Genomic DNA, 17015 nt, shown 5'->3' with positions numbered 1-17015 from the left:
GAGTCTTGGTCCCAAGGGAAGAGGGGAGGTTCAAAATCCTCCACACTTAAATGAGGCGTGAATCGTGATCACCAACTAATTGTGCTAACCTGGGGTTAATTGCCATTTTTTTGTTCTCTACAAGCAACTACTTGTATTCTTCAGTATGTCCCACTGTTACTCTAACAAGAAACAATCATAGAGGGCTTTTCACTAGATCCTTGTGAAAGAAGACACTATGATCTAGTCCTAGGAGATTATGTAGTAAGAGACGTATTATCAGGGACTCCAACATACACAAAATCAACCTTTAAGTACAACACGTTTACATAATTCTATATCTATGCAAGATTCTTTCTTGCCCTTGTTCACTTACAAAGCTTGTTAACTTTAGGTAGCTAGAATTCAGATTTAATTTACTTTATTTGCAGCAAGAATTTCCGTAATATTAAATATTTTTCCACCAAAATGAGCAACGTTCTTTCATTGAAACAGAAGCTAAAAATCCTTAGGCGGGTCAGAACACATAAACAAGCATGATAAACCTATGACAGTTAGTTGCAAGCTAAAAGAATTCAGTAGTTAGCCAATGAGCCTATGATATGAGCTGCAACATGAGTTCATAATCTAGAAAGTATGAATGAAATCAATCAGCGAAAGAGTCGTAAATCATAATTACATCACCGGTCATTCTTTTTAAAAATGAGAAAGAGAAAACGAATTACACAACTTTAACTATCACATTTGGTCAAAATACTACAAGCCTGCAGCCAAGTATTGGTAATTCAAACCTGAGGAAAATGCAGGTGTGTCCATCAATGAAAAGTTTTTTGGAGACATAAACATCCCGCATTGCTGTGAAGAAATATCAATATCCAGCAGCTCAGATGTCCATTGAAAAGGAATTCGAACTTCATTTGGCAGCTCAGCCATCTCCACAATTACCCAATTCCAAAGGGGACTCGCAACCTGAAAATACAAAATAAGTGATCCATATGTATACCAGCTTTAAGAAATTGAAAAAGGAACACATTGTGGGAAAATAGGGACAGAAATGCAAACCCACCTTTCCTTGGCGCTGATCTAAAAGCACACTCTCTAACAACAATTGCATTGAAAAAAGGGAGCACAATTAGTAATCAAGTTCAAGCATAGAAAAGATTGTTAGGCATGGCTTTAAATGAACAACATTAAAAAGGATGAGGATTATTACCATCATCCAATCCAAGTATCCTCACAAAGAATTCCATGTCAGCTGCCCTTGTTTTCAATTGGATGCACCCTTTATGATTGTGCAGGAATTTTTCATCTTCAACAAAGCTGACCTTGGAATAATGATTAGTCTTTGAAGCCTGATGTAGATATAGAGTTTCTATATTTAAAATGTTTGTTAGTGCTTTCCTACCATTTACTTTATCTTAAGCAATAAACTGATGGCTCTTTGTTGACTGGCTTATAGTGGGTTCAAAAACATTGACCTCCCCTTGGACAGAAGATATTGGCTTAGAGACATCAATTTCTCTATTGTCAATGCTCAACTTGTCTGTATGGTTCTTCTTTGATGCCTTAAGTGTAGAGGGTTTCTCAGAGTTTGGGAACTCAATAAGGACTTTGATCTTTCCTCCAGAAGGAGATGTTAATTTACACACATTATGCTCTCCACCAACAGCAACCAACTTGTTGGAATGGTTCTTCAATGCCAGGCATGTTGAGGGTTTTTCTGAATTTGAAAGGTCAGCTAGTGCTCTTTGACTGCCCATTGATGCAGTTTTCTTTCTAGAAACTATAAGTATGAAAGTTGAATATTGAAACTATAATAAGACACAAAATAATTTCAATAAAAAAAACTATAAAAAATAACATGTACAGAACAAAGGGTTAGACAGAGCTTCTAGTACCTCTACAGTGGAGTTCAAATTCTGATCCTGAATCAAGCCACCAGATTGAGTTGCCACTTGCCATTGTTCTTTTACTGTGAAAGAAAGTAAGGTGTGCTGCAACAAATATTCAGTGCAACATTATCAAATAGGGTTTTCAATATGATATCTATTCTGACACTGATGCTTGACATTAAGCTTGTGATATTAAACCATGTACAATTCACAGAGTGGAAATGTTATCCAGGTGGTGTAGATTACGAGCCAAAAATGCTTTGCCATTTAACTTACATCTATGTAATTAGATAGTCGAAGCTTGATCTTTCAAAGAAGCATGAATCGTGATAAGAAGAAAGAACATATAGCATATCATATGAGATATGCAATCATATATTCAAACTTCTATCCAATGTAATGATGAAAAAGCTCTAGACCAAAACTACCCAAAGCCACAAGAGGCATAGTAAGTCATGATAAATACATATTAACAAACCTGAAAAATTAAAAAGGTATGAATTAAATACTTAAGTCAATCATTAAAAAAAAAATCATAATGACAAAATATTTGTATGCAAATTTGTATATAATTTAATTTCTTTATCCTCTTTCTTGAATTTTTTTTAATAATTTGCGGTCACTCTGCTTTAATAACCACTAGGCCAGATTCAAGACCATGTATGAGTGAGGTTGTTAACTTGCCTAACCAATATGAACCTTCCTGCTTTGGGGCTATATAGTAAGTCAATTTGTTTTTTTCTTTGTATTCAGGTAATTGCCATCCTTAAAGGAGGAAAATTTTGTGATATGAAAATTAGCAATAGTCTTACAAAGAGGAAGCTGAAATGTTTGCACCCCAGCTCACAATGAGGACAAAAGTACGGTTTCCCAATTCTCTTACATTAAAACAAAAAAAACAAAACAAAATCAAATCGATTCTTCCAAGAATGTGTTTCACCCATTAAATTATGAATTTTAAACTCCAACCAAGTACTAGGACTATTATTATTATTATTATTATTATTATTATTTTATCAATCACAATTAAAGATTACCACAATTCTGTCAACACAAGAAAACACCAAGAAAGACTCATCAAGAAAAATAAAGGAACAGCAACAAAAAACAAAAGCAATAAAGAAACTAAATGAAAGACAACATTTAATTTATAGGGGAAAAAAGGGGAAGGGCAGTGTCTCGCCAAGAAACTAAAGGAACAGAAAGAATAAAAAGAAAAACTCACATTTGGGTAATCTCCGAATAGTTTTGCTGTCTATGAAATTTTGTCGAGTTACTTCTATTTCATGGAATAGTTGTCTATCAAGTAGTTTTTTTTGTCAAAATGTTTCAACATGTTTGGAGCAAAACTTTGTCCATAATGTTTACATAGTTGCATGATTATATTATAATCCACATCACACATTAATCACTTCTTTCCACGTAACTAAATTATCCAATCCTTCTTCTTCTCCCAAAAAAAAAAAAAAAAAAACCAATCTCTCAATGCATTCCTAAATTTCTTTTTGACATTACACTGACCAATTGCTACCAGCCTACCACAAATTAATTTTGTCACATTGACTCCAATTTGATTATTCTACGCTTATATAAATTTTTTTTTTAAAAGTAGATCATATAAGCAAATTAGTAAAGATGAAATTACTCCATAATTCAAATGTGGAAGGCTACTAATAATATTGGTAGGTTTGGATATGGAGAATGGGAAGAATCCAACATGAACCAATTCATGAATACTATTTCAGTGTTTGCCTTCTATGTTTCAGATTTTGTTGTTGTTGTTGTGTGTGTGGGGAGAACCTATGAGGCATAGGTTCAAATTGACTATATAAGCCAACCACAATGATGTAACTTTGGAACACTTTTAAGTTTTAATTAATAAATTTTATAGATTCAAATCACAAAAAGTCATTTTTACAGTGGTGAAGAAAAAGTATATCTTAAAATTATTATAATTTTTTAACTGAGAACTTGCAACATGGTATTGTGCTTGACCCATTCATGACTTTTCCTGCCCTAATTAATCCCTTATTATTTTCAATTTTTTTTTATTTTTTTTATTTATATATATATATATATATATATATAAGTAATCCCTTATTCTTTTCATACAATGCATTCATGACTTTTCTTACCCTAATTAATCCCTTATTCTTTTCATACAATGCATTCATGACTTCTTTTCCTACCCTAATTAATCCCTTATTCTTTCTTATTCTTTTCATTATTATTAATCCCTTATTCTTTCTTATTCTTTTCATATGACAATGTATGAGCATCTCCGATTCATTCATACAATACTCATCTTTTTGCTTCCAATTCCTTACATCATACAAGACATATCATGCATCATACAATATTATACAATACTCAATATCTTTTTATTGGAAATGAATTTTAATAAATCCACCATTAGATTCCATCTTCTTCTTATATTTTCTATGACCAAACTAATTTCTTTTAAGATTACGGCAACACTTGATTTTTAACCCATCTTGTCAACATATTGTTTTTTTTTTTTTTGGTCAAACGGATACTTAACAAAAAAAAAAAAAAAAAAAAAAAAAAAAAGAACTAAGGAATTACAAAATTTCCAGGGCACTACTTAGCAACACTAATCCCATTGAGATCGGCCTCCACAACCTCACATAAATCCACAGGTGGATTTTCATACAAAACACAATTTAAATACTGGTTGGCACCTTTCCTAGCAAGTCTATCCGCACACCTGTTGGCCTCACGGTAATAGTGTTTAATCCTAACTTGAGGTATTTGCGAAATAAGGTACCTGCAGTCCTCTAACAGAGGGGCAATAGCGTTATTTGAGTAATGGGAATCAACCAACATATCCACTACAGCCTTAGCGTCTAACTCCACCTCAACCATGGTCAATCTTCGTTCGATACAGAGCATCAAACCATCCCGAATGGCCCATAGCTCCGCCAATAAACTCGTCGCTACACCAATCTTCCTAGAAAAACGAGCAACCCATTTTCCAACCCAGTCCCGAATAACACCTCCTCCACCCGCAATTCCCAGGTTTCCCAACGACGACCCGTCAGTATTTAACTTCATCCACCCACACTCCGGTCTATCCCATTTAACCAAGTTTGTCACCCGATTCCGAATATCATTGGTTGGGCCAGCACAAAAGAAGAACTCCAAAGCATAGTCGGAGATACTCTTTGCTAACCTTGGATTCTGTGGTCGCCTCTTGAACACAGCTTGGTTCCTATTCTTCCAAATCAACCACACGGCAAAGGAAAAAGTTATTTTCCACGGAGGAAAATTTTGATTGTGAGCTGTATCTGATTTCCCATTGAGCACCATCCAATCTTCAAAATTTGAGGAGAAGAAATCCCTGTCAAACCCCACTGCTCCCAATTCGTTCCAAACTGTCTTTACCTTCTCGCAATTCCGAAGAGCATGAATAATAGACTCAAGCTCCTTACGGCAAAGCGGACAGAGCGGGTCGATGTTCATTCCCCTGGCAGCAAGACATTCATTGACTCTAATACTATTATGGGTACATTTCCACAAGACGAACTGAATCTTTGGGAGTACATGAAGCTTCCAAATCCAGCCTCCATTAAATTCTGGTAACTGGTCCACCCCCACTGCCATATTGTAAGCACTTTTCATATTAAAGTCACCCCTCAACGAGCCCTTCCACATTAATCTATCCTTACTGCTAGCAGCGAGTGCATAAGGAATTGCTTGAATCTCCATTTTTATTTCTTGGGGAATGACAAATGGAATACTATCCCAGCTCCATCCCTCCATGGAGGCAATGTCCTTAACTTTCCAGTTGGCCACCCCCATAAGCAAAAGGCCTTGAATCAGCTGTCTTAGAGGTCCCTTGTGGGTCCAATTATCAAACCAAAAACTCAAATTGCTTTCTCTGCCAATCACCCACCTAGAACCTTGCAGGAAAAATTCAAAGCCTTTTTTTATCCCTTTCCAGGTTGGAGCGCAAGGAAGGCTGCTTGGATTCCTAGAATTAATTCTCCGGGAAGAGCAGTATTTTGCCTTAATCACACGAGCCCAAAGGCTTTCATTTTCGGTATGAAACCTCCAATTCAATTTAGTTAGGAATGCAATGTTTCTGCCTTTTGCACTTTGCAACCCAAGACCACCTACTTTCTTTGGATTTGTCACCTTATTCCACCCCACCCAGTGGATTTTCCTAGCTGATTCAGACGACCCCTATAAAAAATTCCGGCTGACCTGGTCAATGCCCTCCAGAACTTTGTTAGGGAGAAGATTACATTGCATGACATAGGCGGGGATTGTTGAAGCCAAGGCTTGAATGAGAACAGTACGACCCGTTGGAGATAACAGATTAGCCTTCCAACCTGCCAATTTTTTCTTAACTCTATCCAAAATGAAGTTGACATCCAAAGGAGAACCTGGGTGTTTAATGGGAATCCCGAGATATTTACTTGGATTTGGGGTTGACGCAAAACCCAAGACGTCGCAAAGCGACTCCCTACTATCTCTATCCACATTTGGAGAGAAGAAAACCCAGCATGTTGAGATTGGCCTCTTTTTCCTGCGCACCCCTTTTCATTTCAAAACAATTGAGATTTCTCTGGAGATGGGATATAGTTACTAATTCACAAATACAAAATTAATTTTTTTCAGCAAAAATGTTGAAGAATAAAGCTCAAGTTCAGACGGGTTTAAGGATTTGGGTCAAAATTTGGCAGACCTCTAGGTTGTGAACATTATTTTTCCTTTTCCTCCTGGAATCTGTAAAGCATTTGATAGTTAATATAATTAAATCAAGGCAACATATAATAATTCTGGTTTGTAGGTTTAGAAGAATTGCATGGGTATGAGGTGCTTCTATCATTTGCAACTGAAGAGGATATCTGCTTGCATAGGATTTCTGAGGATTTTAGGAGCTATACATCCCCTTCACCAATCTAAATTAACAAAAATGTAAATCCAGATCCATTATTTTTCTGGGAAAGGTACAAGTAAATTATTGCTAATTAAAATACAAAATGTAAGCATCGTTTAAAAAATCAAATGTCATGAACAATATAATATTTCTTTTGAAACCGCAAAAAAATACAGCTCATCTATTCAAATAAATCATAATTTTGAGTTGTATGGACACTTATTTTCCAAAATTTCCATTGAAAATTACAAGAAGGGCAAAAGTCATCCTCGTCAACTAGCTAACCTTGGGTACTAATCAAAGGAAAAAAGTTGGTATTGAAAACTCAGCACGAAGATGAGTGAATGCTTTTCAGTCATCATAACCATAGCCATCATCGTCATCAAGCTCCACTTCATCATCAGATCTATTCATGAAAGTGAGAAAAAGTAGAACTGAAACGAGCTGTGCTACCACAAAATATTTGGCTCTTTTTCTAAAAGTTTTCTCCTCCTTTGTTTTTTCCCTCTTGGATTTGCTTTTGGGCTTCGAACCTATGATTGATCCAAATTGTATGTAGAAAGAAATGATAAGCAAAGGTACCAATAAGGCAGAGACAAGAATCCCACATAATAGGAATGCATAAAACTGACAAAGCATAATTTTTTTTTTTATAAGTATAAAACTGACAAAGCATAAATTATTTGTGTGCTAGTGGTGAAACATAGCAATACAATTTATTTAAGGTCAGAATATTTCAACCATATTGATATCTCACATAAAACGAAAAACAGCAAAAATTTTCAATTAGTCATGCCTCTGTTCATTCGCATACACAATAAAGTTTCTACTTCTGACATGAACACAAACAACAAATGCATAAACTGAAACTTTCAATTCCAAAGAGACCTACAAGGAGAACCTTGTCTTGACCAAATTCTACTCCTTTGTTTGCTCAGAAGGAAGGTCTATGATTCTACTAGTACACAAAATGCTATTATGGAATGGTCATAAGAAAGTGACTACTGTCAAAATGAACTGGCAGGATATTTTACGTTGTAGAATTGGCAGTGTGTCAATGACTTATTTGGGAATGCCTTTGGGGACACCTTCAAGGCTATCTCTGTGAGGAATCCTATTTTGGAAACGATGGAATGGAGATTATTTGGTTGTAAGAGACTATATTTGTCTAAGGGAGGTAAGCTCACATTGCTGAAGAGTACGCTTTCTAGCCTACCTACGTATTACCTCTCCTTATTAACTACCCCAAAATCTGTAACATATAGGTTGGAAAAGATTCAAAGGAATTTCTTGTGGGGCACCTCAGAGGAGTTCAAATACTCTTTGGTGGCGTGGACAAGGTGTGCTCTCCTATTGAGGTGAGTGGCTTGGGGTTAAGAAGATTGGGAACTTTAACCAAGCTATGCAGGGGAAATGGCTATGGCATTTTGGGCACGAAAATATACATCTATGGCATCAGATGGTGTGCTAAAGCTGGTAGATGATCACATGGATGTAGCCTTTGGTAGAGTGTTAGAACAAGTTGGGACTCTTTTTTCCAACATGTGGCTTTTGAGTTAGGTGATGGTGTTCATGTAAGGTTTTGGCATGATAAGGGAAGTGGCCACCTTCCTCTGAAGGATTTGTACCTTGATCTGTTTGCCTCCTTGGCTAATAGGTAAGCTCTTTGATTTGTTGAATTATGGGTTGGATGGGGAGGTTAGGAGTTTAAATGTATGATTTCACAGGGAATTTCATGATTGGGAGTTGCAATATGTGAATTTTTTTTAAAATCATATCTACTCTTAGGTGCCTAGTGGGAGGGGGCTGATAAAATGAAATGGTGATTAAAGGGGTGTTGCAAGTTTGATGTTTGTTCTTACTTATTAAAAAAAAGTTTGATTTTTTTTTGTACTACAAGACTATTTGTGGCACTACTGGCAATCCTTTTCCTCTTCTGAGCATATGGTGTGTCAAGGCTCCAAAGAGGGCGTCTTTCTCTTTGTGGACAGTAGCTTGGGGTAAAATTCTAACTATTTATAACCTTATCAAGAAGGGCTTATCTTTAGTAGGATGGTACTGTTTGTGTCAGTGTTAGCAGGAAAATCGTGGATCAATTATTGCTTCATTGTGATGTCACTTACGTTTGTAGAGTGTGAAGTATTAACATGTTTGGAGTTTAGTGGGTGATGCCTCTGACAGTAACATCCCTATTTTTGAGTTTCTCAATTCTCTTAGATTTTTTGTAATTTTTATAGGCACTTTGTGTTCATCATCATGAACATGATGTGATTCTCTTTTTCAATAAATCCTCTTTTGCTTACTCATCAAAAAAAGAAGAGAAGTTGGGGGGGGGGGGGGGGGGGGGGGTGGGGGGGGAGTTTGTGATTTAACTATTTTAGAGAGGCAATTTAGAGAAAATTGAATTTGAAGTATACAAGCCCAGAAAGGAAGTGACAATGTCCAGGCTAAAATGACCTGAAGTGGACAGTGGCATAACCTTTTACAAAGCAAATCAACTAAACAAAGTGTCACTCAAGGTTTACATTGTACCCCTTTTTATTGTAGCACCCAGGCAGCCATTATCCAAATTTAAAAAAAATAAAGGTTTGGCTAGATCATGAAGAATGATGTAGCATTTAAATAAAAAATCACTCACATCAGATCTGCCTGTATTTTTTTTTTTTTTGGGGGTGGGGAAGGGGGAGGAGGGGGGTATATGTACTATATCTTCCTGTCAATATCAGCAATAAATTCTGGGAAACCACAAGACACAAGCAAGACTGTGTTGATACTGATACCCTATTAAGCTTTTTTATTTACAGATTTCACTTTATTTAAGTATCTGAAATCTAATACGAACATGATTCACTAGAACTTTAAAAATGTAATCTGCAACTCTGGATTGCTCTTTTTTTATTCTCTTTTTATTCTCAATAAAATTTTTAGTTACCAACCAAAAAAAGAAAAAAGTAGTCTGGATTGGTAAAGGCACTAAAACTGCCCAACCAAAATTAATAAATAAAGATTTTAGAGAAAAAAGTACAAGTCTGGAATTTTGAAGGATCTTACTCCAATTTGAAGGACCCTTTCTTGGAGCTGATGATGAAGGGCCTGACTGAAACTGTGGGACAGAAGAAGATGACGAACCAGCCTCTATCTGCTCCATCTTATGTTTTTCAGCATACTTCACAAGATTACCATGTTCCAAGAGTGCGTTCCTCAGCACTGATGTTTCCTGATAGTATTGCAGGAAGCATGCTTAACGTCACTACCGATAATACTAAGACTTAAAAATATATTTAGTATAAAGCAAAATCTAATGATGACCAAGCTCAGACATTTTTTACCAACATGCAAGATCAACCTCCAATTGACGCATGGTTACTACAATACGTAAAGCATCAGAAAAACACGAGTGCCAAAATAACTTCCGACATTAATTTCTCATCCAACAACTAAAAAAGGAAAATTGAAAATAAATTTTTCTCACGAGATGCACTAATGAGGGGAGATGTCATTTGAGCTAGATCTCATTGGCTAATAAAAATTTCACATTGACAGTTGATTTCAGATAGTGGAAAACTCACATCAGAAGCTGTTGGTTGGGGGCGGGGGCAGGGGGGGGGGGGGGTGTTAAGCCTTCTGACAGCAGCGACGCTCGCCAAATCTTTTTTTTTTTTTCTTCAGATGACGGTTGATTTTATTTTGGGAGAGGGAAAACATCATAATTTTTTGGCCAAGAGAGCGAGGGGGGAATCTAGTTTTGAGGGGAGTATACAAGAGCAACACAGAAATCAAGACTTGCTAAGTTCAACAAATATAAACTTCAAAGTCAAAACTAATTAAAATCAATATACTTTATTAATCACAAAAATAACCACAATCAGCTTTCACAAGATCATGACCATGTTACAATCTGTAGGATCACTCACAGGTAATGCTTGAAGAGTTAAAAGCACATGCGCAAGAAATATCGCGTCCACACTTGATGGCCTACATGAAAGTAATAACGCATGCAGTTATTGACATCAGCATGTTAAGTTCACTTAAAGTGAGGAAAAAAATCTCAGAAAGTTCCAAATATTAGTTGTTTAAGGAAATAAAATATCCAAGACAGGATAGCCAGAAGAGTCACCTGTTCTCAAATAGAAAGTCCTCTTCCCCTAACCTATTTGACAGAGCTTCATATGCAATTTTTGCTCTATTGTAAATCTGTCTCCAATAAAATATAATTTAAAACCTAGAATAATTGTTAAAACCAGTGAAGAACAAATGGTAAGTAGTGTATATACAATTTCCTAAAACATTTGTGTGCTTGCGTATTTGAGAGAGAGAGAGAGAGTCTGAACATATCAAAGCAAAAACAAGGAAGATCAAGGAGAAAAGGGTACCTCTTCCTCCTTTTGCTCGGCATTCTCTTTAGTTATTCCAAGTTGCAGCATTACAGTCTGAGATTGCTTCCAGAACAGAACCTTTCCTATTGGCCATGGAAGATCAGGATAATAGATCTTCTTAGCAGAACTACCATCAGACCCCACCCAGAGTTCATATATGATTGCATCTCCTAGCCAGGAGCTAACCATTGCTTTTGTTGATATCCATTCTGGAACTGACTTGAACTCAGCGTCCAAATCAGCAATACCATCTTTCTTCAAACTTTCAATAACCCCACCATTCTCATTATTATAGGCCACATAATCACCAGACTCAATATATGGAATTTGATCTAACAAAGAGCACAACAAACAACACCACAATTAGTATGCTTATTGACTTAAATATAAGTACAAGCATAATGGTTTTCTTTCTTAAGTACCAGAATACATCTACACCATGTAGATCATACACATATACAGTTATACTATACCGTTTCTACCTACACAAAGACATACACAAAAGGCATAAATGAGCATGGATGTACAGTAAATAAGAGGAGAATTAAGCTCTAACTGTATCTAAGATTCCCTAAGACATAGACCAATAGTACATGCAAAAAAAGGGTAATCAGGAATGGTCTTTCTTATTCAAACATGCAATTTGAATACGAACAATGTGATTCGCAACTTCCAGATCAACCTAAAGCACCTCACCTTATGCTTTCACCTTTGAAAACACTGATGAAGATCGAAAAGTAAAGAATGGTAAGAGAAAGAGTCTATAAGGCATACACACAGCAAATTCACAGAACCCAGAATACACACAGTGAATTATTACTTAAATACTTTAAATAAACAACAAAAATTGCAAAATAACAACACATAGCAGTTGTGAGCCTCAAACACAAAAAAGCAACCAAGCCAACACCCAGAATCTCTAATCACCAAAACTCACACAAGTATAACAATAGAAACATGAAGCGAGAGAGAGAGAGCGAGAGAGAGAGAGAGAGAGGAATTACCAGAGTCAGGGTAGATAGAGCAGAAATCCAAATGGAATGGGAGTTGAGCAAATTTGAGATACAAGTAAAGAGGGAGGCATGAAGGGCATGCTGTGGGGAGACCAAAACACGGCTTCCTTACCACCAATGTGAAATTCTGCTCTTCTCGCCAGTTATTCTCAGTGTTCATCTCCTCCATATTTCAAAACGCCAATAGTCACAACAACTACAAACTACAACAGCAACAAAAGTTTACAACTTTTTAGAGATATAGCCATTTGTTTATAGTTTGATTTCGTGAAATACAAGCAGCCAACAAAACAAAACAAAACAAAAGAGTCAAATCGGAGAAACAAACCCAATTCAGAGCAAAAGGAAAAGAACCCAGAAATGGATTTATTAAGCGTTTTACCTGTCGAACTGTATAAGAAGGAAGAAGGTGTCAAATGTGACTCTGTAGAAGATGAAGAAGCGACAAGAGGTATGGACAATGGAGGTGGGGTTTTTCTTTGGGGTTTGAGGGATGCGTGGGTTGCAAACTTGTGGATCTGGGCCTGGGCCCGGGCTGCTATATTTAAGACAGGGCTTAAAGTAAAAAAATGTAAACAACAAAAATTTTAAAAATATTGTGAGAAGATGTGGTAATTGCATTGATCTCAATCCATCTTTTTTTTTTTTTTTTTTTTTTGGATTTAATCTTAAAATACGCATCAAGTTGTGTAAACTGAGTAAATGAAACTTAAGATCTCTAGATTTATAATAGCTTGTTAATGAGCCCAACATTTTTTTTTTATTTTAACAAACCAACAATTAAACACACAATTACACGCTCTCAACAAGTTCAAACACATTACCTAACCTAAATTACCACTACAAAAGAGCGTCAATAAACCCACCATCTGTGTGTCCTAAAAGAAACTATATATTGCTCATCCTATTGCATGTGATCATGTATCTATATTACAGATTAATCGCTTCTTTCTATATAACCAAATTATTCGATCCTTCAATGCATTCCTAGATTTCTATTTAACATTACATCGACCAATTGGTACCACAAAACTTTACACAGACTCCAATGTAGATAATGAAGTGCTTTAAATAAAAAGAGTGGAACATGTATGTAAAAAAGTATAAATGAACTTAATGTTTTGGAGATAAAATCATTTTATGATCAAGAGTTTTGTAATTCAACTAATACCTCCTACCATGAGTAAATTGAATGTGGAAGGATATCAATAATATTGGTTAGTTTCTATGGGGAGAATCCAGCATCAACCATTCATGAATAGTCTCTTAGTGTCCACATTTTTTATTTCTTTTTCTTATTTTTGTTTTTTGTTTTGTTTTGTTTTTGTTTATGATATGTGAGGCATGGGAATTCAACTATGTTATATACTGACCATAATGAAATGAAGTAACTTTGGAACACTTTTAATTAATAAAAACTTTGGAACACTTTTAATTAATAAATCTTATAGATTCAAACCCATCGTTAGAGCTGTCCAAAACCATCTGGTGACCCGACCCACCTGGAGAACCCGATTGGAACCAATCCGACACCAGCCGACCCAACTACTCCGATGGTCGGCGGCAGATCTTCTCCACCAAAAATAGGAGAAATTCATGAAATAGTATGCTTATCCTTTTATTGCAGATTTTTTTTTTTTAAAAAAAAAAAAATCATCTTTAGATTAAATTCAGCTTAAAATATCTGATTTTATCCCAAAAAAAAAAATGAAGATAAGTATCGGGTTTTGGAGAGAAAAATAGTGTTTTTAATTTAATTTTTTATTTTTTAAATATTGTGTTGTGCGTGGAAAATTGTGGTACCAACAAAAGTTTCGGTTTTTTATATATATATATATATATATATATATATATGTATATATATATATAGATTATAGATTTCGTACATGCAAATGGATAACTTGCCATGTGGCATTGAGCTTGACCCATTCATAATTTGAGCAACCTTGTTGAATTTTTTAATCTCTTCTCTTTTCCTTTTCCTTTTTCATTTTATTTTTTATTTTTTTAAGTCATTAAATCTCGAAAATATGCAGGAATGTTTCTCTCTTTTTAAGATAGAAGTAAAAATAAATAAATAATTATTGAGCAGCTTTATTAAGTGTTGTTGAGATTCTCTTAGAGATACAAATTAGAACATTCTAAGTCTTTGACAAACAAATTGCACTTCCAAGTGCTCTAAGTTTCTAAGTTTAACCACAAATTTCTTTCTATCCTCAACAAGGCTTGAACGAAAATAAATTGTATATAAATGGATATTCTCTTTCTAAAATACTAGGCATCACCAATTTCATTTTTCAACCAAAATTCATATCTCTCGTGAAAACAAATAAATTTCATAAGGCTTTCTTGAATTCCCAAAAGTCACACCATTCATGATAGTACAAAAACTTGAAGGTTTGATACATTTACTCATATCCAACCATGAGCATATACAAACAAAACATTTTACACTTACAAAACTAAGTTTCCTTGTGGTATTTTCTAGAAACTTCTAAGTTTCCTTGTGGTATTTTCTAGAAACTTCTCGATCCATTTTGAGACTTAAGAGATAATTTACTGGGTAATTATTTTCTTAATTTCTTCCAATATCTTAAAGGTAGCCATCTGAAGATTCTGAACACTTCATTGCAAAGCTACCAATTTGATATTTGTGTTTTTAACAATCTTAGCCTCAATTGAATTGATTTTTTAAAATATTAATACTACAATGTAATACTAAAATCATGAAATATTAACTATATTAGTGGCATGTTAAATGTCTTTCATGCAAAATATATCCACATTAGTATGACGATTTTTCATGTGCATAGAGTATTTCAAATAAAAATAATTTTTAAAAAACTTCTAAATTCTAAATGGTATTGTTTTTGTCAAATACCTCAGTAATACAGCCCAATCTATGATAAACTCTATACATTTTAGAAGCTAAGGTGACAATTTTTAGCAGGACCTTTTATTTTAAATATTAATTGAACAATATTTACATTTTAATATTGTTTCATTTAAAATATATTTTCTTGTTTTTTGAGATGTAATATTACTACTAATTATGTTTTTTTTTCTTGCCTCCGCCAATATTTTCTCTTTAATCAGTAATAATAGTAATATCACTAATTCACTTAATCTTTCTTGTTACATAGTCAAGCTTACATAGGATTTATCAATTCTAATTTTGGCTTACTTTTTTCCTCCAAACACAAATATAAAAGTATTGTTAGTTAATATTTTATAAGCAATACATTACTTAATATATTAATTACACTATTTTAATCTATTTATAATATTTATGTTAAATTTTAAATTCTAAAAATAAATCTAAACAATCAATATAAGAATAAATATCATTATTGAGATAATCATTATTTCTCTTGGCAATATTGGATTTTAAATATTGAACAATGGATTTCAGTAATCAACTTGTCCGAAGAACTATTTGTGGGAACCAAAGATGAGACTATTGGGTTTTAACTCACTTGGGCTCACAATTTATTTGTAGTGGGCTTCAGAATTTCCTACTCTAGGTCTTTCTCGGCAGAAAGACTCAAAGCAACACTCAATCTCTCCTCTTCCTTGACTGTTTTCTCTCTATTTTTCTGAACCCCCTCCTCTTCCCAAACTTCTGCTATTTATAGCTAAGGTTAGTGGGGAGATTATGATTACAGCCACCGCTAGTGCTATTGAAGGTTCAATATTATTTGATTTAAGTGGGTGTTTAGGTGAGAGTGGGATGCAACAATTATGGCCTTGGAACTTGGTTCCAGCTTAGTCGATTGTGCTCGGTAATGCAGTTTCCCGAGCATTTCATGATTTTCTTGGACACGGTTCATACGCTTGTTCGGGAAAACTTATGCCGAACACTTCTCAGAATTCAAGGCCCAAAACTTGTTTTTACACTAAGACAGTTTCAAGAAGGGCTTAGGATAATAGGGCTGTTCCGTTGGGCCTGGGATCTCGGTGCCGTACATTAGCCCCCCTTGATTCATACCCGGTTGCCGGGAAGAATCAAGGAGCTGGTCGAACTTTTTGACCTCGGAGATCTTATGGCCTGGGACTCGTGGTTATGATTTCTCATTAATGCTCATCTCAAAAGACGTGCTGTTTCGCAGCGTCAAGTACAGTTGTCATTATTGCCTGACGGTTCATGAACCGAAGCGGCACGTGTATCGGTTACGTTTGGTATTCGCAGGGCTGTTCGTAAATCATGCCCATTTATTACTTGATTAAACGTTTCTTTGCCCCCTTTTTTGACTCTATAAATAGTTTCCCTCAGAACATTCTTTCATTTTTCCTTCACCTCTGATTTTTCGCGCTTACTCTCTGCCGACCAACTCTCTGTGCGCTTACTCACCTGCCTAGTGTTCCTTTCCTCCTTAGAACCCAAAGTAAGTTTTCTTCCCCTTCCTATTCCTTCAATTTTATTTCTTTAAGTTCCCTTTCATAGCATTAAGCGTTATAGATGGGTTACTCTTATCTTCTAGAGTACCCGGCTGCCTTGGCCACCTTTAGGAGCACATTTAGTATTCCCGATGACGTGGAAGTGGCTTACTGTCATGAGAGTGATATTGCTCTCCACCGAGGATTAGGTACAGCCTTCTTTCCTCTGATGTCAATTTTAGAAGGCGGGGTTAGGTTCCCCGTGGATCCCCTTTTGACAGATACACTTAGGTACTACGGGCTGTGTCCCGACCAGCTTCCCCCCAACTTTTACCGGGTAGTTAGTTGCGTCAGTAGGTTGAACCATACCTTTGATTTACAGTTAAATTACCATGACATTAACCATATGTATAACCTCTATGGGGACAAAGCTACCAACTATTACCTAAAGACAAGAGATAATCGGGTACGG

The 17015-nt window shown here is 35.4% G+C and overlaps 1 protein-coding gene across 2 annotated transcripts; it reads right to left on the bottom strand.

Annotated features, from left to right (window-relative positions):
* Positions 1 to 6868: 6868 nt before the first annotated feature.
* Positions 6869 to 12687, bottom strand: LOC126709432 (mitochondrial outer membrane import complex protein METAXIN). 2 transcript variants are annotated; one of them, XM_050409674.1, is made up of 7 exons: positions 12549 to 12687; positions 12158 to 12369; positions 11151 to 11485; positions 10895 to 10971; positions 10692 to 10752; positions 9829 to 9994; positions 6869 to 7310 (listed from the first exon to the last, which is right to left on the bottom strand). In XM_050409674.1, the coding sequence occupies exons 2-7, from the start codon at positions 12333 to 12335 to the stop codon at positions 7129 to 7131; spliced, it is 999 nt and encodes a 332-aa protein (XP_050265631.1). In that variant the 5' UTR covers positions 12336 to 12369; positions 12549 to 12687; the 3' UTR covers positions 6869 to 7128. The 2 variants fall into 2 exon arrangements, with proteins under 2 accessions (XP_050265631.1, XP_050265632.1); XM_050409675.1 differs by having other exon boundaries at positions 12495 to 12629.
* Positions 12688 to 17015: the final 4328 nt, after the last annotated feature.

Source organism: Quercus robur, chromosome 12 (genome assembly GCF_932294415.1).
Source record: "Quercus robur chromosome 12, dhQueRobu3.1, whole genome shotgun sequence".
NCBI lineage: Eukaryota > Viridiplantae > Streptophyta > Magnoliopsida > Fagales > Fagaceae > Quercus > Quercus robur.
This window is presented reverse-complemented; position numbering and strand designations above follow the sequence as displayed.

What these genes read in the sequence shown, in the direction of transcription:
- LOC126709432 (XM_050409674.1), bottom strand. Translation starts at nt 12,335, where the DNA reads ATGGAGGAGATGAACACTGAGAATAACTGGCGAGAAGAGCAGAATTTC. An exon ending in CCGAGCAAAAGGAGGAAGAG is followed by an intron (nt 10,972 to 11,150) that starts GTACCCTTTTCT and finishes TATTGGAGACAG; the next exon opens with ATTTACAATAGAGCAAAAAT. An exon ending in TAACTCTTCAAGCATTACCT is followed by an intron (nt 9,995 to 10,691) that starts GTGAGTGATCCT and finishes CAATACTATCAG; the next exon opens with GAAACATCAGTGCTGAGGAA.